Source organism: Colossoma macropomum, unplaced genomic scaffold (assembly GCF_904425465.1).
Source record: "Colossoma macropomum unplaced genomic scaffold, Colossoma_macropomum, whole genome shotgun sequence".
Taxonomy (NCBI): Eukaryota; Metazoa; Chordata; class Actinopteri; order Characiformes; family Serrasalmidae; genus Colossoma; species Colossoma macropomum.
In genome coordinates, this window is record NW_023494789.1 from 11799756 (window position 1) to 11820475 (window position 20720).

The window sequence follows — 20720 nt, forward strand, 5'->3', positions numbered from 1 at the left end:
ATCTTGCTAATGTTAGCTAAGTGCTAACCTACACAAAATTCAATAACATTAGGTTATTTCTCATTTGTATTTAGTGTAAAATGTTAGTGTTCGATTTCAGACAATATTGCCCTATTAAAATCCTATGGATAGATAGCTTAGTGGATAACACACTTGCCCTGGTCACAGGAGAGCGAGATTCAATCTCAGCATTAAGACAGGAATCTGAAATGCTACAATACAACCCCACTAAGAGTCACGGAGTGAGAGCCTCAACCTTGCAAAAAATAAAGAGTGCCTAAAAATGTAACTTAAGCCAAAGCTAATGTTTCCATTTTCAGCTTACTGGACCATTCAACATTATAAAAGTACATTTGAAACAAAAGCTTTGCTTTAAAGTGTCCCAATCTAATGCTCTAGCCACAAGCTAATACGTTAGCCCCAAGCTAACACTCTAGCCAGAAGCTAACATGCTAGTCATGATACAATGATATAAAACATTACTATACAATAAGCTGTGATGCAACAATCCAGTCTAATATAATGCATTGTATTATTATATCCCTGCCTGCTATTGTATTTTTTTAAGTAAGATGAACAAATTGTAAGCTTAATAAATGAAAAATCTTCTTTTGTAGGAATAATCTGATTATGCCATATCACAATATTTAGTGAATTAAAATTTCTCAACAGAATCGTGTCATGGCTCAAGTATCATGATAATATCAAATCATAGGATTTATATATATAGTGTAAGAACATTATGCATAGTGCCTGTATTGGGGTCTCTCTCTCTGTCTTTCTCTCTCTCTCTCTCTCTCTCTCTCTCTCTCTCTCTCTCTCTTTCCTTCTGTTGACCACTCATTCGATGCAGCCACAGAAGCAGTCTGGAAAAACAGTTGTAAGTGGCAGACTGCCAGCTCTCTTTAATGAATCTCGCACAAAAGGCAGTGAATGCGCCAGCTGCTCCCAGCTGAGTGACTCTTTCTAATAGAGCGCAGATAACAAGGCTCGCTTAATACACATCAGAGATGCCAATCTGTACCTGCAGCTGTGGCCACTCATGCACTGAAATAAAAGCGTTTCATAGGGCGGTCTGTACCTGACGGATGTGATAAAGTTAATACAGCTCATTCCCAGTCTGCTCTCATTGAACATAACGAGGGCCGGTCTCGTAATGTGTCAGAAGTGCTATTCTCAAGTGCACCATTCTCTCCACTTGATTAATTCATTCATCCATTAGGATCCAGTTAGACGTGGTCTGTACTGCCTACCTACAGTGGCTTTTTAAAGCATTAATATTGCCCGAGATGTTTATGCTCCACATCCATCTATGAATAAAAACGTCTCACGTGACCGTCTGATAAAAATAAACCTCTTTATATATGCAAAGCTGGGCAGAATAGCCACAGCGCTCAACTAACTGTCAGTAGCATCAGGACGAGGAATGCAAGCCTTGGATCTGCAGCTCCAGGCTTTGGGTCATAGTGGGGATGCATGATAATGGCTAAAATGATAAGCATGATTTTTTAAGACAAGTTTATTAGCCAATGCAATGAGCTGTTAAACTGCTGTTTAATGTGTTATCTGTCATCTTTTGCAGCATTTTCAGCCTTATTAGTTTGACAAAATCATGATTTTATATTTCACCCATTAGTGTTCACTACATTACCCAGCATTACACACGTATTCCATAGAAGTATTGGGAATCAGTGCTGGGTATATTTTAGGTTGGATTTGGTGGGAGAAAAAGCGCTTTGGTGGGTGGACAAAATTTGGGCTGGTTTGTCATTATTTAGGAAGGTTTTTAAAAAGTATATTTAATTAGCAAACTGCATTACTTAATAATCCAGCTTAAATCTAAATAGCTCTAACGTCCCCCAACATCCAATCATTAAAACTTTGATTGACATACATTATAGTCAATCCTGTTGAGAGGAGTGTAACAGAGATCACTGTACTGTATTATTAATGATGTAATGCATATGTGTGTAACACAATATAAATTGTCCAGTTCACTCTGCATTACACAGTTCTGCTATAGCAGGAAACTGGCCCGGCCCAGGATCTGTTCAGCAGAGCATATAAAGCTTGCAATATTATTTCTATTTATTTGCCTTTCCTGATTGCACAGGATGATAGGTTTCATCATAACGCAGTAAAAAAATGTCAGTAAAAAATGTACTCTAAAAACTTTGATGAGTTTGTGTGAGCTCCGCAAGTTATGGAAACAAGATACACATATAAATCAAATAATGTAATTATTTTATTGATAATTAGGTGTTTTTTCATGCATTCGGAAGGTTTAAAAATTTTTTTTGGCTGGAAACTATAGAAACAATCTGGCAACCCTGTTGGGAATCCATGTGGTGTCAACCAATCCTAACCGCTAGCCTAGCCACTGATCTACAGGATTATAAATACAACCAAGCTAGCATTAGTGTAACTCTTTCCTTGGTTAAATAACTGCCTTTTGAGTGCTTTAAGCCCGAGGACTACTAGAAAGATCCGAACACTGTATCACTCCCATATCCAACAAAGCAGGTCACAAAGAAACAGTGATACTTTATTTATTCACCACACAATGGACGACAGAGAAAAGGAGCCAAACTAAGGTGAGGTATCTAGGCTGCTAGCATAGTTACTATCTTTAGCTTTTTGCTTGTTGTTCTCTTCATCAAATAATGTAATTATTTTATTAATATTATTTTAGTGCCTTTGTCCAGGCGTTCCTTAGATGTTTGACAAGGATACTAAAAACTAAGTAAAAAGATTTTGGTTCTTTGATAAAATGGTTAAAATGGCTGTTTTGGATATGCACTTTGTAGGTGTTTTTTCATGCATTTTGGAGGGTTTCAAGTTTTTTTTTTGGCTGGAAACTATAGAAACAATCTGGCAACCCTGTTGGGAATCCATGTGGTGTCAACCAATCCTAACCGCTAGCCTAGCCACTGATCTATAGGATTATAAATACAACCAAGCTAGCATTAGTGTAACTCTTTCCTTGGTTAAATAACTGCCTTTTGAATACTTTAAGCCCGAGGACTACTAGAAAGATCCAAACACTGTATCACTGCCATATCCAACAAAGCAGGTCACAAAGAAACAGTGATACTTTATTTATTCACCACACAATGGACAACAGAGAAAAGGAGCCAAACTAAGGTGAGGTATCTAGGCTGCTAGCATAGTTACTATCTTTAGCTTTTTGCTTGTTGTTCTCTTCATCAAGTCATTTCTGTTGTTCAAGTATGATGATTGAAGATAGTTCTTAGACCAGTTTTTATGGTTGCATTAATATATTAGCAGTAATGTTAGCTATGTAGCTTCCATTTGCATTTGCCCCTAGTAAAAAAAAATAAATTACCAAAAAATCACCAAATTACCAAAAATTACCCCAAAAACACCCAAAGCAGTTGTAGCTTTTCCAAAACTGTATCAAAAAAGGGTTTTTTCAGTCATAAAACTTGAAAATCCCGCTCTTGAGGCTACTGTAGCAAGGCTGGAGGTAGTAGCGATGCTTAATAAATATTTTGTCCCATTTTAAAGTGTCCATATCTTGTACTTAACCCCCCGCCCCCACCCTAAGCCATCCGCTTATGACATTTGTATGGCTTAACATACCAAAAACAGACATATTTAATTTTTACATGAGCATTTTCCATCTGTTTTCCATTTTCCATTTCCTCTGTTGTTACTGCATTGTGCCTCATTCAAAAGGCAGTGAAACGCCTCTTATAACTTCAGTGTTAATGGGCAGGACTAAACTGTTGTAAGCATCACAAGAACAATTCAAAATGGGCTGTTTTAGCAGCTTAGTTTCTATGCAGACTGTATACACTGTGACGTAAACTGTATTATTTTACCAGTGTTTACACACTCTATCATATCATACTCTTTCATTGCAGTTGCAGTTCTCCAAGATTTGGGCCTTTTACGATGGTGAGGGGCACAGATGACACCGAGTCATCATCTTCTATCAATTTATTTATTTTCATGCATATGCAACTCAACATTACTGCTGACTATAACACTCAGCAGGACTTAAATCCAATGCTCAGTGTGCAACATCCAGCCTTGCAGCTCTGATCTGTGGGGTTTGATCAGTGCAATGAGCTGAATACAAGCTCTGCTGCTGCTAACGTCTATAAATAGAGCCAGTTTCTACTCTTCTCACTGAAGGACTTAACTACAGTATCTCGCAGTCTCCACTGCTGTGTGCGTCCTACTCTGAGTGTCATTTAATACTCTGAACACTATTTAGTACCACCACACATTGTGGTAAACACCAGCGTGCCTCAGTCTCAGTCCTAGAGAGTCAAGACAGAAATACACAGTTTAGGATGCTTTCAGTGTTTCTCCTGGTTCATACTGCAGAATATCTGCCGAGCCATTTTTATGAGTTGAGTGAGATGTGTTGGAGCATCTGTGGTGTTACTGTCTGAGTCTGGGTGTGAGCAATATCGGCATAATCGGCGGAATAGATCTAACAGTGCATCTTAATTCTTTTGAAAAAAGAGTGTCTCTAGTCACCCTTTGACAACACTGTAACACATTCTGTCTAAACGCACAACCCAAACACAAATGTTCTCAACAACTTCCATAAAAAAGACTGATGACGGACGGGAACTGAATAATTAAAGAATAAAAACGATGCGCACCCTTCAGCATGCACGCTGACTCATCCCTAGGGGAAAATCCAATTGGCTGCAGTAAAGTAAAGCAATTTAAATCTACAAGGATGAAATGGTTGCTAATGGTTTCTGTTGGTTTCAAGTGGATTCAACTGAACTGTTCTCATTTCTGATGAAAGCCATTGGCCTTATTACCACCTACCAGCTAAAATCAGTTCCGTTCTGTACCCATCAGAAGTGCACATCAAGGTTTGTACCACAATAAGGAGGCACGATGCCTCTTCAAACAGGTTTAACCCTCTATTGCACAGATTAGAAGAGCAATGCCTTAATAAAATCACTTTTCTTACATGAAATGGACCTGATTCTTTCGGGGTACGTTGCCTTGAGGCAACAAAAGAAAAAATAGATACAGAGTATCATATAAAAAACAGGATTTTAAAATACACTGGATTTTATGCCTACACAATTTGTTGATCTTTGATTAGTATTAATGCTAAAAAAACAAAGAACAATTCTATTTTATATTAGTTTTAAAGAAATGTTCCGTGATGAAACATTGTGAAGTTCTGTTTTGATTTGAAGATTAAAGTAATTTGCAAGTAACTGGCCTTAACAAAGCTGATGACGTTAGTAAAACATACTGCATGCTGAAGGATACATGATAAAATTGACTTAAATATGGTTATAGCCACTAATGAACCACTACTGTCCTTATTCCAGTTTAAAGCATGCTTATGTAAAGGAAAATTCAACCAAATTTTCAAAATTTACAATTACAAGTTCTTTGCCAAAATTGTTCATTTTAAAAAAAGTATTGTAAAACCATGTGTCAGGTTTTAGGTAGCTTATCTGGTACTATTTCATATAATAACATGTCTGTGAGGGAGCTTTTAGAGGAAGTAACCCCTTAAAATCTCAGGCTTCTTACATACTAAGGTTTATTATTTTGTAACTACAGGGACTTCATTGCAAACTGGCCGAGCTATTCTTAGCTTATAGAAACATTTAGGCCCTGGCCATTTAGGAGTTAAATGCTTCAGAAGTCTAGTTATTATTTTGCCTTGCACGTACATCTTTGCCATCCAATGATTTAAAAAAATGTTTTAGGCCAACACCTTCTCTCAAAACTATCAGAAAACAATGCCTCAGTAAAGGTATTTAACTCTCCAGATGTCTGCAAGTTTCTCTAGAATGATGCATTTCACATCAAATCACTCTGAATGACTTTGTTTACATTGCAATGACTGTATAAATACATACAGCTTCAGTATTGGATTTATATCAGTTAGCTTGTCGAGCCAATTGATCACTTGACGATGCCATTAATGTAGCTCTTTATCATATTTTGAGACATTAAGACTTTTACGTGTTCTTTTATAATGAATTTCAGCTCAGCTTTTAATACGGTGAGTATCACCAAGATCTTAATGAATTTAAACATTAGCCCAGCTTTATGTCATTGTGTCATCAATAATTTAACATCAGTGTTTGTCACTTAGTAAGAGGCGCCTCAGGCCTGTGTACTGTTTCCATGGCTTTTTTTCTCTACACTAATGATCTGATATCTCACCACAAATCTGTCAAAATTGTGAAATATGCGGATGATACCACCATAATAGGCCTTATTACAGATAATACTGAGACTAGTTATCGGCAGGAGGTGAATTGATCAGTAACATGGTGTAGTATCAGTGACCTCCAGTGTAATACATCAAAGACAGTGGAGACCATTGTGGATTATAGGAAGGTTTTGGGACAGTCAGCATCATAAAATTTGAAAAAATTTGTAACATTTTTCCAAATTTTATATATAGATATCGAAACACGTAATAAATTATAAAGTATTGTCGGCAAAGCTTCAAAGATAACTGCAATATCACTTTATTTAGCTGACTAAGCAGTAGGACTTTACAGAGAACATGGCGATGCGATATATTCATGATACAGGGGCTACGATTCAATATATGTCGATACTGTAAACTATTTATTAAAAATAATACTGTGTTTTTGAGAATGGATACAGTATCACAAAATATAATACTGCGATACTCAAATGTATTGACATTTTCTTACATTGATATTTTCTAACACTTTCTTCTGGGAGACGCTATAGAGCTTTAAAAGCTAAGATAACCCATTTCAAGAACAGCTGTTTTCCTATTGCCATAAGGTGACTACACTCTGAGAGGTATATATCATTGTAGTCAAGATCTCCTAGCCTCCTAGATTCTCATTTACCAAATGTTGCATGCTGTATATTGCATTGTATATTGTTAACTGTACATGTATTATATTACATGTTTACATGTATTGCGCTACAACAGAGTTGAATTACATCTTGATGCACTGGATACAATTACCACCGACATGTCATGTGGCAATAAACCAATCAATCAATTAATAAATCATGCAGAAACTCCGAAAGATCGGCGGATTTCCCCTTTGAGTCACATCATGAAAAATAACAGCATGTCATCTGAGAGGAAAACAGCCTGCTCAAGTACACCCACTGCAAGAAAACATATCCTACTTACTTATACTTATATAAAGTGACCTCATCAATAGAAGTTACTACACTGGAAGATAATTTAAGTTCAAATAATAAACAGCAAAATTAGCAAAATGATCTGCCAGTCTAGACAGACCATTTTCCTTGATAAGATCACTTCAAATAAGTGGAAAATGCACAGAAATGTGTTGAATGATCATAATATTCTTACAATAACCTTCTATTAGATGCATTAGAATATTATTAGTGCCTTATTATCTATAAGAATATAAATAAATCTGATATACTGGTTATGTTTAAGATCCCTTCTCTTGCCATGCTATCATTTTTGCAGTGCTATGCTGACAACACAGCACAAATAAACGAGGTCTGGCCACAGGAGCCAGTGATTCACTTCAGTATGTAAGCGTGTGGAGAGCTGAGTCCAGTGCAGCGTTGTTCTGGAAAGCACCACAGCAGCTCTCCACTCTGACAGCTCTGAAGCGCAGCTGCTTTTCTTTCAGCCTGATCGCACTGGTGGACTGTATCCCACAATGCTCCTCTCACCTTTGTCTCTGCTCCAGTCCGTGTTGCGCACGGCCCCGTAGCTCCGCGGCGCGCTCTCTCCGTCTGAGATGGACTTCTTTAGCTCCATGTCTGCGGGAGGCTCGTGTCGGTCAGTCTGCGCGGCTGCTGCGCTGTAGGGCTGTGGACGCTGCCGCTTTCTCGCTCGTGTGTTCAGGCTGCCGCTTTCTGCTGCTGCTGCTTCTGCTGCTCCTCATCCTCCCTCCCGGGGCTGCTGACGTCACTGCCACGCCGCCGCGGAGCAGGGATGCAGGGCGCAAGCGCAGAGAGGGCAGGGATGGAGACTGACTCAGATCAGAAACACAGCAGAATGTAAACAGCAGGAAAGCTGTAATCAGCCAATCAATTAATCAATTAATCAATCAATCTATTAGTCGATTTAGTTATTTATATTTATTTGTCTATTTAGTTATTTTGTATACATTTATTATTTAGATGTATTTATAATAATTAACCATGACCTCTACAAAAGCATTTGATAACTTATTCATTCGTCTGTTTATTTTTTATTTTCCATTGCAAATAGACCAAAAATATATGTTATGGGTAAAATTCTATCTATCTATCTATCTATCTATCTATTTGTATTTATCTGTTGCGTTATCTTGTACCTTTTTTGTTATTTTACATTAATTTATTTGTTGTAAATTACAGTGACTGCTACGAAAGTCTACATTTTAATATATTTATTTACTTACTATATATTTGTAAATGTTATTGTAGATTTCCTTTGTAAATATATAAAAAGTAGCTTATTGATAACATCTGTTTGTATTTATCTATTTAATTATTTTGTAAATATTTATTATTTACATGTATTTATTTATTATAAATGACTAATATTCAATGTCTAAAATCAACCAACCTATCAATCAATGAACTATTATTTGTATTTATCTGTCTGTTTATGCTAATTACAGACAGATAATGCTAATTTATTAACTCTTTATTATTATTTCAATTACAAACACACTACAAACGATATGTCATGACTAAATCAATAAATATCTTTATTTAAATTTATTATTTATATTTACCTGCCTTTTCGTTTGTATCTGTTTAGTATTTAGATATGAAAGAGTTTAATCATTTTTTCATTATTTAATATTTTAAATCAACATTACACCCCAGCTAAATAACATTATTGGGGTTATTTAGCTTTTATTTGATTCTTTATTACAAAACACCATAACCATCACAAAGGTATTTATGTAAATTGTTTAATTCCTTTTATTTATTACATCAATATTGCAAATTACAAATACATTATAAACAATTCCAAATGACCTGTAAATAGAGGGACAGTATATTTTACAGGTAATCAGCAGCAACATCATTCTGCTGCTAAAGAGGTGAAGCATTTAGTAAAATGATCTCTCAATATTTTAACACATTATAAATACCTAAAGACACATTCAGTATAGTTCAGTATGGTTCAGTACATTCAGTTCACAGCTGATAAGAAACCATGATGAGAAGTAACATTAGCTCTTGTTCGAAAAGATACTGTTCACCAGGGCTGAATTCACAAAAATTTTCTTAAGAAAAACTTGTGAAGGTTCTTAAACAAACACTAAGAAGTTCATAAGAATGCTCTTAAATGCAATTCTCGAAAAAAAAAAACGTAAGAAGTTCTCAAATATTCTCTTAAGATGATCTTAATTACTTTCTTACATTTTCTTTAGAAAATATTCATTTTTTTCTTATGTCAGCTATTTTGAACTGTACCATAAATGATGCAAGATACATTATGAATTTGTATTAACTGTTATTTCAATTATTAGGTTAATCCACTCAGAGGAGCAAAACAGAGGCTAAACATCAAACCGAGTGATTAAAAAAAAGAGCTAGAGGTGATGGTGGAAGAAGCAGCCAACAGGAAAAAAATCCTGCTTGCAAAATATACAATAATTGTGGGCTGACAGCAGAAAGCAAGAGACGAGGGCGGGCGGAAGTAGATACATTGATAAATTTAGACGCTGACCTTGTCAACTCTTACAGCCTGAGACGAGTGTGAGTCTATCGTAAGGTTAAGAACACATTTAAGAACATAATGTTTTCTAGAACACCACTGTTCTTAGAACTATTCCTAAGAAAATATTTAAGAAAAGAAAATAAGAAGAATAACACTTTTGTGTAAGTTTTTTCTTAAGAATGAAGTTAAATTACCTGAGAATTTTTTTATTTTTAAGACACTTTTGTGAATCAGGCCCCTTGTCTCACTAACAATAAGTGGGAATGGGCAAGAACACTGTACCAAAATACAGCCTACACTGCTTTTAAAGTATGTGTATGAAAAACGTGTTATGTTGAACATACCCCAAGTCTAGCCTACAGCTCATTCAGCTGAGGGAAAGCGCCCTCTAAAGGAGAACATTCTGCAGCAGTTTCTTCAGGAACTTACTTGTGCAAACTGAAGGGGTGGACGGATGGGGACATATCCTCCATACTTTCTGAAATTATCTGAAATTTTGGTTGTCGAAAAAAGCACATAGCTTATATTGCTGAAAATATTTTCCATCAAATCTCCCACACCAGTCACACTGCGGTGTCATTACATGCTAAAACAGAGGGTATAAATAAAAACGAGCTGAGCAGTCCTGTGTGGCTTAGTGAAGCAGGTATCCTAACAGCTAACTTTAGCTTTTTTATCAAAATTACGTGATTATTGATGATCTACACCACAAAACATCCATTATATGTAATTCCTGTAAAAATAATTTGTTTTTGTGTTATAATGTTGACATATAAAGCACTAGATATTATGACAATGTGGTGATCTGGCAAGCTTTGTTTATGTATGTGGTATTATGTATGAAATCTGCCAATTTTCAGTGCTGCTAGTATTGTAGGCTATGGCCTAGTTAATTATTAATTATTAAATTATTATTTTAAAAAATCTTCTAATACATGCTTGGACTGTACACAGTGTTCTTGACATACTTTCATCAGTAAGTGATACTTTTGCTGTTTACTGCTGAACCTCAACCCTATACATCATGCAGAGTTTACTGTCTACAGAATGAACAGAATCAGTTTCATACTTTTCTCGAAGTTGTTTAGTTTTATCAACTGTACTTATTTCATAATATGGGGAGGTCCCTGTCTCTACCAAAGACAAGTGACATGACTTTTTATCATGCCCTTGAACAGGGCTTTTTAAAACAAGAGTGCTGCCTGAACTTGAGGATGTCTGTAAACTTCAGTGAAGCATATTTTTTATAATGGCTGACAGAGGGGCCTTTACTTTTGAACATATTAATGACAAAACCTTTTTTGACTTGTTTGTTAGGGACATGAAGTTAAGTACCATGCGAGCAACAACACCCAATTAAAGCAACATGAAGCTCACATGGGTGGTCTTATTATGGCATGAATTTAACATGTTGGGGAAAAAATAAAACATAAATTGAGACCTGCGAAAAGGTTATGGCACATTATATACTTTAGGTTTTATTTTTTTCCCAGTATGTGCACTAAATTGTAATTTGACGTTCCGACTTTTGCATACGTCTGTGCATGTTTGTCCAGTTGCTTTAGATCAGCTCAACTTTATCTGCAGCGATCTGCAAATCACTTGCTCTTAGCGGTCTCCTGCACCTTCACCTCTCCGTTCAGCTGGTGAATCCAGTCCAGAGCTGCCGTCATGGTGCCGTCTCCATTTTGCAGGGAGAAGCAGAGGAATGTGGCCCAGACGAAAGCACAGCAGCCCGTGAAGATAGTGCGCATGTACAGAGGCACCAGGGAAAAGTTCAGGAACTGGAATTGAGACACAGATTCATGTGGATGGATTTTTTGAGAAAACACTGTTCATGCCACCCTGGAGATCTGCACTGCTCAGGGCAGTTAACCCCTTACAAACTCAGGCTTATCACATACTAAGGCTTATTATTCAGTAACTACAGGGACTTCACTGCAAACTGGCTGAGCTATTCTTAGATTATAGAAGTGTGTAATAAAACTTTAGGGCTATCGTTGGGCTCTGACCATTTAAGGGGGTTAATGTTTATCCTCCACTAATGATCCTAGCTCAACGTTAAAAGGATGAGTAGCTGTCAAGAAGCCCTCAATGAGAAAAGGAAACAGAAAAAAGAGGAAACTATACATCTGAGATGTGGAGGAAGTTGTTATGGCCTAAAGAATCTAAATTTGTTGGGAATATTTGGATTGTGAGAAGAAGAAAATGCAACCAACTTCTAAGACTGAACTTTTGAGGTAGGGAAAAATATCCCTGCAGATTGTTTAGAAAAACTTAAAATGGGTCTCCTGAAAAGAAGTAAACTGTGGGCACCCTAAATACTGAAAAAAAATATATATTTAGTTTTGGCTTCTGTGTAGTTTTCTATTAAATATGTTTTCTGACACTGAAATAATGAATAACGTACTTAATGGCTGCTCTGACTGGAAATTAAATAAATGAAAGCATCTCTGACTTTTCCACAGTACTGTAATTCAAGACATCTGCCAACACAGACACTTTACCATGTGTGTGTTTATCAGAGAATTCTGGAAGAAGTGATTGAGATAACATTTTACCTGCATGAATGGCCAGTACATGAGTCCCGTCTGTAACATAAAAGGTAAAAAAGAACTACAGTAATTTTCTTTTACTTAACATTTAATAAAAAAAGTTTGTTTCAATGGCAAGTGAAACTAAAATTTAATGATAAGCTATTAAAATACTTACCTTGTATGTGTTGACAAACTTCTTTTTCCAGTCGTCCAATATGTCATCTTTTCCTTCTAGAAAGCTCACCCCTAAAAGGACGTAACAGAGGCTAATATGGTCAATGTAAAAGGCTCAATATTGTCCAGCAGATGTTCATACTGTTTACTACCTATTTGGGGCTGTGATCTGGTTTATCCCAGCTGTCTCTCCACACATTTGTTCCTAAACCCCAGCCCCCCAGTCCACATTTTTTATCTATTCTAGGTCCCAACCCACTCGTGTCAGGTAATAAAAGAGTTGTAAAATGATAATTACCTGCCTACACAATAGCATGCAACAGAAATGTGAGATAGCTGGAGGTCAGTGAGGACTGGACTACTCATTTTGCTCTTGTGTACCAACTATCCAGTGTTTGTGTGATTGCTTGGTTCAGGTGTGTTAGTTGCTGAGGCTTAGCAAAAATGAGGTCCTGCTAGGGTGTAAAATACTGCTGCCAAAATGTGTGTGTGTGTATTCTAGTTCTCTCAGACCACATTTTTGTAGCATTCCCTTTCCTTACACACCTGAGCCAGGTAATCAGCCTGGTGCTTCTATGTTTTCTTCCCTCAGTCCTATAGTTCTCCTACACCTTCACATGAGTCACACGATCAGTTAACAATGGAGATTGTCACAAGATGAATCACATTAGAGCAGGAAAACAAATGTACAGCGCAGGTGGACTAACACAAAACACAGGTACCTGGCTCAGGTGTGTAGGGAAGGGATCAAAAAACATAAACCACCTGTGGGCCCCAAAACCTGGGTGCCCAATTTTTACATGTTTACAAAGTCCAAAGATCATTAGTCCTGGTCCAGGACATCCTCAGTCCAGCACAGTTTGTCATAAACCTAGAAACTACTTGCACTTTTAAAAATGAAAGTCAGATCAACTTAGAATTATAAAGCAACTGATTACACAGCCTTTCGAGTTAACCCAACTTGAATAAACTTGAATTAGAGAAGTCCTCTTAATTTTTTAGTTCTGCTTCTCAGTTAGGAAAATAATACACTTTTGTTTAGCTTAGTTTACCACTAGGGACTCTTTCCATCACACAATCCTACTTTTTCTCTTCTTAGGTACTCACTTATGGATGGCTATGGCACTGTTAGCCACCTATGATCTTCTGTTGGGGTGATGGCTTAGTCCATTCCACCACTCAGGAACACCTGAAGTTACTCAGATTTTGTGCCATAAATGTTTAAGTGAGCAGATGTTAATCAAACTGTGCCCTCCATCAAGAGAACTGATGACCCCTGAGGTAGGGCATGTGTGGAGCTGTAACATTCTTTGTGTTCCATTTTCTAACATACCTGAGCCAGGTAAGCAGTAAGTGTAAAACAATTTAATACAGTATTAAAACAGGAGAGTTGAAACAGTGTTAAGTCTAAAACGGTATTGCTGTACTCCACCTGTATTTCCGAGGGTCTCCCACTTGTCCTTATGAAAATTGTGAAACATGAAAAAAAATAACCTAGTTATAGGTCACACTTGCATATCCACTTATTTAGCCTACAGCAGCTGAATGCCGACCATTCATGCTGAAGTGTTTCAGCTCAGATCAGATTTTTGAGATGGTTCTTAATTGTTCTATATAGAACCATGAACACTCAAAGAATCGCTTGCATCATGAAATGCTTCTTCAGATTAATGAAGAATGTGCTATATATGGTTTTATACAGATGACGATGTGACGCATGTAACAATAGAAGAACCATATTTGGTGCTATATAAAACCATTTTCAAAAAGGTTCTATAGAGTTCCATTAACAACACTTTCTCCTTCAGTCTGAAGAACCACTTCACAATGCAAACAACCAATCAAGCATACAAAGGGTTCTATCTGTTTTAAGAGTGTAGGGGATCAAGAGAGGTTGGAAAATGGTTATGTAAGAATAAACTATGCTTTTGATGCATGAAATCATGTTATAATCATGAGATGAGATGTTATAAGCAGACCTCAGGGGAAAATGTACGATATGGGCTCTTCAACACATAAAACATAGAAAAATTAATCAAATCTTGATCTCAGAACTAGAAATACACACTTAAAAAAGTTTTTTTCAAGGGTTCTTTAGTAAAGGGAATGGTTCTGTTTAAAACCATGAGGTCTATAAAGAACCATTTCAAGCTTAAATGATTCTTTGTATGGTGAAATGGTTCTTCAGATTGATGGAGAATGTGTTGTATATGGTTAAACAACCTTTTGAAAATGGTTCATTACAGAACCAAAAAGAGTACTTCATCTGTTTACGATGTCAAGCTTGTAACAATAGAAGAACCCTTTTGGTGCTATATAGAACGATTTTCAAAAAGGTTCTATAGAGTACCATATACACATTCCGCATCAATCTGAAGAACCATTTCAAAATGCAAAGAAACATTTAAGCATGAAATGGTTCTTTATAGAACTCATGGTTCTAAAGAGAACCATCGCCTTTACTACAGAACCATCTCTTTTTAAGTGTGTAGTGTTACCATCCTAGTATTCAGCACTCTGTGGCTGCTGCATTACCTGGCTCAGGTGCTTCCGGAGGTACAATGTAAATATGGACTGGCTAAAGGGGGTCCCTGAAGACCTGAAGCCCCCTGATCAAACTCACCTGTGTAAAACACGCTGGTGGCTAAAGGTGCCCCCACAGTTTGGTCCAGCAGAAGCTTCCTCAGCACCGCGCTGATGGAGTTTCCGGGAAATCTCCGCTCCAGAAAGCGCAGCCACAGGAAGCTGAAGTTGCCATGGAAACTGAAAGCCACCACGGCCACATTTCTGGTGCGGCTCCAGTCCAGCTTCTCCGAGCCGGACAGGCGCTGCTGAGCGAGGTCTCCGCCGGCGAACAGACAGCCGTACACCGTCACATTAGTCACCCAAGGAAACCGCTTCATGTGTTGTAAAAGCGCCTGCAGCAGCATAGCCAGAAAAACAGAGCAGCAGAGACGGACACGGAGAGCTCACGGTCGATGAAATGGAGAGAGAAAAGCACACATCCTTCAAATGTATTAGGTTTAAATTTCCGTCCTCGGTGTCATAAAGTTATCTTTATTTATTTAAGAAGGTAATAAGAAGGCAGCTTCGCCTGACAGAGCTCTTCTTCCTCGTTCACTGTTGGGAGAAGCCCTGGTAGTAAAGTCAGCCGTGTCTTGTTGTCCCCACCCGTATTCAGACAAGGCCCGCCCTCCTGCTCTCTGATTGGATAGCCAAAACAGGACGGAATACAGGTAGGAAAAAAAACAGTTTAATATTCGTACACTGATAAAACACATTGATACTTTTTTCCTTTTCTAAGCCACAAAAAATACAGGAATATTCATTAATACGTTTTATTATATCTCTAAAACACTTTTAACTGATTATATGTTACATAAGAACATGTTCAGCATAATGACGTTCTTGCTTATAGAGCACAGAGGTCCACATTCTTCCTTACTGCACTATCAGCATGCTGTTACACTATTAAGTCACGAGAGGGTGCTCAAATTCCAAGTACTGAATCATGTTTACCCTCACCATCCTTTTTGCCAGACACCTAACTTGTTCTTCCACTTACAGACCAGTGTCTGAGCTCCAGCAACATTATAGGTCTCTTCTAAAGGTGTATAATATGACACGCTTTAGAGCCTGTAAACAAATCTCGAGTTTGAATCCAGCTTGCAGTCTTGAATTTTATAATTACTGGTGGGTGTGGCACTAGTTGGCTAGACAGTTACATTGACAGGTTAAGTAACTACCAGTTGGTTTTGGAGACTGCAGAGGTCTCCAAAACCAAGGTCTGGTTTTGGAGACCTCTGCAGTAAACCTTCTTTTCATGCACAAATTTTCAGCCATCTTTTAACCTATGTGTAGCAGACTCCAGTCCAGACCTGTTTTAGAGCCAAAATCACAGCTCTAACTCCACATCAGTAAGGTGGATCTACAAGGTATGTCCGTTAGAATAGTCTACTTTGCTGATCACAGTCAGGGGCACAATTACTGTGATGTTCATTTATCAAACACTAAGCGCTATGCTTTCTCGCTTGGGTGCTACTACTTTGTGAACTGCTAGTTTAGCATCAATCAGCCATAAAGCGAGTAAAACAGGTACCACGACTCTAGTGACAGTTGCCACACTCCATCTACCCACTGATGTAACATGAGCACTGATGTCATCCAACACAATCTCTGCTGCTGGTTTCAGTAATAATACTTAATACTCATAAATAAAGAGAATGTACAGTTAATATGTGCACAACGAGGTGTAAAAACACTCAGATATGTTCAATTATGAAGTGTACAGTAGGCTTTATCCTATATATAGTAAGCCAGTGGTCTGCAACCCTGGTCCTGGGGAGTTACCTTCCTGCAGAGTTTAGCTCTAACCTGTATCAATAAGGTGCCCTGCCTCTTATTTAACTCTGATACATCTGATACAGCCAATCAGGGGCTTGGAAAAAAGGTTGATTACCTGGAGCAGGTGTGGCAGATTGTGGTTGGACCTGCACTCTGCAGGAAGGTAGCTCCCCAGAACTAGAGATAAAGACCACTGCAGTAAGCTAATATCATGCTACATATATTTCAACAACACAGAATTATGTTATTAAGTGGAAATGATCACTTAGCAAATATTTGTTAGCAGACTCACCTACACTTGGAAAGTTACCATATTAAAAGTGAATATGTCTTTTAAGCATGCAATTTTCCCCTTTTCAGTTACAGCCAGACATATAAAGTCTAAAACTGTAAACCTCCACTCTTGCAGCCCAAGTTTGAGTGTGTTTCTGCTCTGCTTAGTTTGAATTGATCATGAAAGGTGGGCTGTGGCTGTTTTTAGACGTTCACTGGCATTTTGCGTCACCCTTTCTCTCCTGTAAATTGCCAGCGTTGTCTTTTGCGAATCTTGTGGCATCAATAAACCATAAAGTTAGTGGAACTGCTGATGCAGCTCCAAGTACAATTCCCACACATGCCCCCAGTACTCCAAATACAGCTCCAGACACTGATCCAATAAGGGCACCGATGACAATCATAGCAGACATAATCACCATCACTACTAATGTTCTGAGATTTTGTTTCACAAGTCCTACAATATCGTCCCGAAGGCTGAGCAGAACAGCTTCAATGTTCACTTTCTGATCAGCTTCTTTCACTGTAGATAAGAAAAACAGAACAGAGCAATCAGAATGAAGCAGTGTTTTTGATGTGCAATATTTAAAAAAAGGCTATGTGTTACATTTGAATTACTTAAGTCAGTGTTTTTCAGTCCTGGTCCTGGAGGCCTAATGTCCTGCACATTTTAGTGCTGTCCCTGCTTTAACACAGCCACTTTAACTCAATAATAGGCTTTTAAGCCTATATTGGGAGAAGGAAAACTCTAAAAAGTGTAGCTCAGTGGTCCTCCAGGACCAGGGTTGAGAAACACTTCTTATACTTATACTTACTATTGGGAAAGAGTTGTGAGGAACTTCCACGCCTTTGTCTCACAAACTCTTTGTGCTCTGACTCTTCCACAGCTTGTTTAAGTCTTTTTTGATGTATTTGTTTCAGCTTTTCCTCTCTGTCCTCATAAATTTTTGTCAGTTCTGTGGTATTATGTGGGGTTTTCTTCTGTATATAGTCGTAGTAAATCTGTGGCAGGAAGAAATCACCACAGTTTCCTTCCACCATCTTCTCTATTTCCTGGAGGAACTCAGGAACCTGGGCTTCAGAGCGGAGAACATAGTGTCTGTTGCCACATTTGTCCAGTAGTTTGCTTGCATTCTGAATGTGCTCTTCAATTGTGGGATCCTCCACTTCCTCATCACATAAGAACAGCACCATAGTGTGCTTCCAGGCCCTCTCAGACAGCAGCTCTGTGCCAGCTTGCTGTTTTAAGTTCTGTTACAGAAGTGAGGCTTTTGACACGCAACACTACAATCAGAGCATGGGGTCCTGGAGGGCAAAGGGTCACGCTTCTGACAATTTCATTTTTAATTTTCTCAGGGGTATTACATGTAGCATGTTGATCCCATCCTGGTGTTTCCACCAGACAGATCCTCCTTTCTGCAGCTTCTCCCTCATGTAAAATGCACAGTCCTACCTCACCCTCAGGCTCCTTTCTACCAAACAGGAATCTCGCCACTTTATTCTTTCCTGCTCCAAGTCTCCCCAGCAGCACAATCCTGAGCTCTGAAACAGGAGGTAATAAAGTCAAAAACATTAATATTTGGTTGTAATGGAAGATGCACAGTGCTTATGTACATTAAATGGCTGAAAGTATGTGGACATCCTGCTAATTGTTGAGTTCAGGTGTTTTTGCAACAGGTGTATAAAATCAAGCACATAGCCATGCAATCTCCAAAGACAAACATTGGCAGTAAATGGGTTGTACTGACTTTAAACATGGTACTGTCATAGGACACCACCTTTGCCACAGGTCAGTTTGTAAAATTTCTGCTCTGCTAGATCTGCCCCAGTCAGTTGTAAGTGTAACTACCATAAAATGGAAGCATCTAGTAACAAAGGAGGCTCAGCCACAAAGAGCTACACCAGGGGTTGGCAATCCAAATGTTAAGAAGCTAATGCTTCAATGAGGCAATCCAAATGCTAATACAAGCTAAAAAATCTAATAAAATATGAATAAAAATGCAGACTGACTTTACTCTGCTTTAATCCTTAACTCAGCCAGTGTTATAGCCACTTATCTCCAGCAGGATACCTTTCCACTAGAATGGTTTCTTGTACAATGTCTCTCAACATTCAACTTTTTAGTGGTTGACAGTTTCTTGTTGCAGATTTAACATATCTGGAAACCAGCTGGAGTACATAATAATGCAAATGAATCTGCCCATTCCTGTCTAAATTCTCAGTGTTTGTCTTGAATCCTTCTTTTCTCTGCCATTTCATTAGCTACTAGCTAAATGAGATTGTTGCCTGCATTGTTAATTGACCAGCAGCCTGCACACCCATCTTCTGGGTTAAAGGTTGGTGAATTAGCAGTTATACATTAATTCCAGCCTTTAGGGCCATTTGTTGTGTGTTAGAATGCTCAGCAAACATTTATTTTACTGCAAAGCAGAATTATTTTGCTTTTACTTAAAAATCTAATGCTTCTGTGGAGCCATAAGGGGGCAGTAAAAGAGCTGCATGTGGTTTCCGGAGCTGCATGTTGCCGACTCCAGCGCTAGACCATGCAAACTCACAGAGCAGGCGCTTCATGGAACAAGTGAACATGGCAGAGCAGCTGCAGACAGGGGGCAGGGCAACTCCATATTAATTACTATGTATTTGGAATGGGACACCCTACAAGCTCATACAAGTGTGATGGACAGTCATTGACATACGTTTGGCCATACAGTGTATCTTGACACATAAGCATACTGATTCATTCAGATAAAATCAGATTCATGCACAATGGAATCAACATGTCTAACCCTCATCTGATGTTGAGGTTCTGCGTGTTGTGGCCATTTTGCTTGGCAGTGGTTTCACTTTAAACTTCCCTCTAAAATATTTTCATCTGAAAGAGACAGTGTGAGTTCTATGAATGCAAAACAAGTCACGACAAATGCCACCTGGACAAAAGAACAAAGCAAGTCATGGCAATAAGCCACACATGGAGATCACTCCTTAACTCACAAGTTCTATAAAGCTCCACAGCCTAAGAAGGGAAAACATATAACTTTCATAAAGCTTAGCTTTAGATAGTGCAAACAGATTTTATCTAGAGAGTCAATAGTGAAAACAGCTATGAAAAAGATCTGGCTAAGATCTGGTTTCCTTATCAGTTGCAGTTTGTTAGTTTCATTTTTCTTTGCATACTTAGTCATTATTTTAAATCAATATTATACAGTGTTGTACTGTTGGAATAGTTTGCATCCAGCTTTTTGTAAAAGACGAAGAACTAGTTTAGAGACATTCATGGAAATGATTGTTGCCACAATAAGCAATAAAAGGAACTAGTTATCTGACAACATAAATAATTTATTTATTCTTTTTATGTATACAGTACGCTACGATTCTATTCCTGAAGTAGTAAAAGTAGTAATTAAACTGCTTACTTTGCAAGATAGGTCCTAGACCTATACTAGATTTGGTATTTAACATGATGTTGCAGAGTATTCTGGTACAGCAGGTAAAGGAGGTGTATGGGTTAACCTAAATTGACCATTTTTCAGTATAGTTACATAACATTTTTGTTCATATTTATGTTATGCTGTGTTTCTGCCTTGTTACCTCAAAATAATTTTGTACATCCATTTTGTCATATTTTCATGTTTGTAGTGCACTTCAGCTGAATTCAACTGAAATCAGTGCCCCCGTGACATGTTAGTCTATGACATTAGTGTTTTGGCACCAGTCAGGTAAAATGGTTT

The 20720-nt window shown here is 37.9% G+C and overlaps 2 protein-coding genes and 1 pseudogene across 3 annotated transcripts in view; all 3 read right to left on the minus strand.

Annotated features, from left to right (window-relative positions):
• bmerb1 (bMERB domain containing 1) overlaps positions 1-7883 on the minus strand; it is a 30640-nt gene extending 22757 nt beyond the window's left edge. For both annotated transcript variants that reach the window (XM_036570100.1, XM_036570099.1), the window contains exon 1: positions 7672-7883. In XM_036570100.1, coding sequence (XP_036425993.1) covers positions 7672-7759 — 88 coding nt within the window. In that variant the 5' untranslated portion in view covers positions 7760-7883. The remainder of the gene's footprint in view (positions 1-7671) is intronic.
• A 3273-nt stretch (positions 7884-11156) lies between these two features.
• Positions 11157-15541, minus strand: LOC118807499 (mpv17-like protein). The gene is made up of 4 exons (XM_036569520.1): positions 14999-15541; positions 12377-12447; positions 12226-12255; positions 11157-11448 (listed from the first exon to the last, which is right to left on the minus strand). Exons 1-4 carry the CDS (start codon positions 15303-15305, stop codon positions 11263-11265), a joined length of 594 nt encoding a protein of 197 aa, XP_036425413.1. The 5' UTR covers positions 15306-15541; the 3' UTR covers positions 11157-11262.
• A 1616-nt stretch (positions 15542-17157) lies between these two features.
• Positions 17158-19815, minus strand: LOC118807440 (annotated as a pseudogene).
• Between the last annotated feature and the right edge of the window lie 905 nt (positions 19816-20720).

Excerpts from the sequence above, each read along its gene's own strand:
- LOC118807499 (XM_036569520.1), bottom strand. The coding sequence starts at position 15,305 with ATGCTGCTGCAGGCGCTTTTACAACACATGAAGCGGTTTCCTTGGGTG. Across the intron at positions 12,448-14,998 it reads CACCAGCGTGTTTTACACAG|GGGTGAGCTTTCTAGAAGGA; the intron begins GTGAGTTTGATC and ends ACGTCCTTTTAG. Across the intron at positions 11,449-12,225 it reads TGTACTGGCCATTCATGCAG|TTCCTGAACTTTTCCCTGGT; the intron begins GTAAAATGTTAT and ends TCTCAATTCCAG.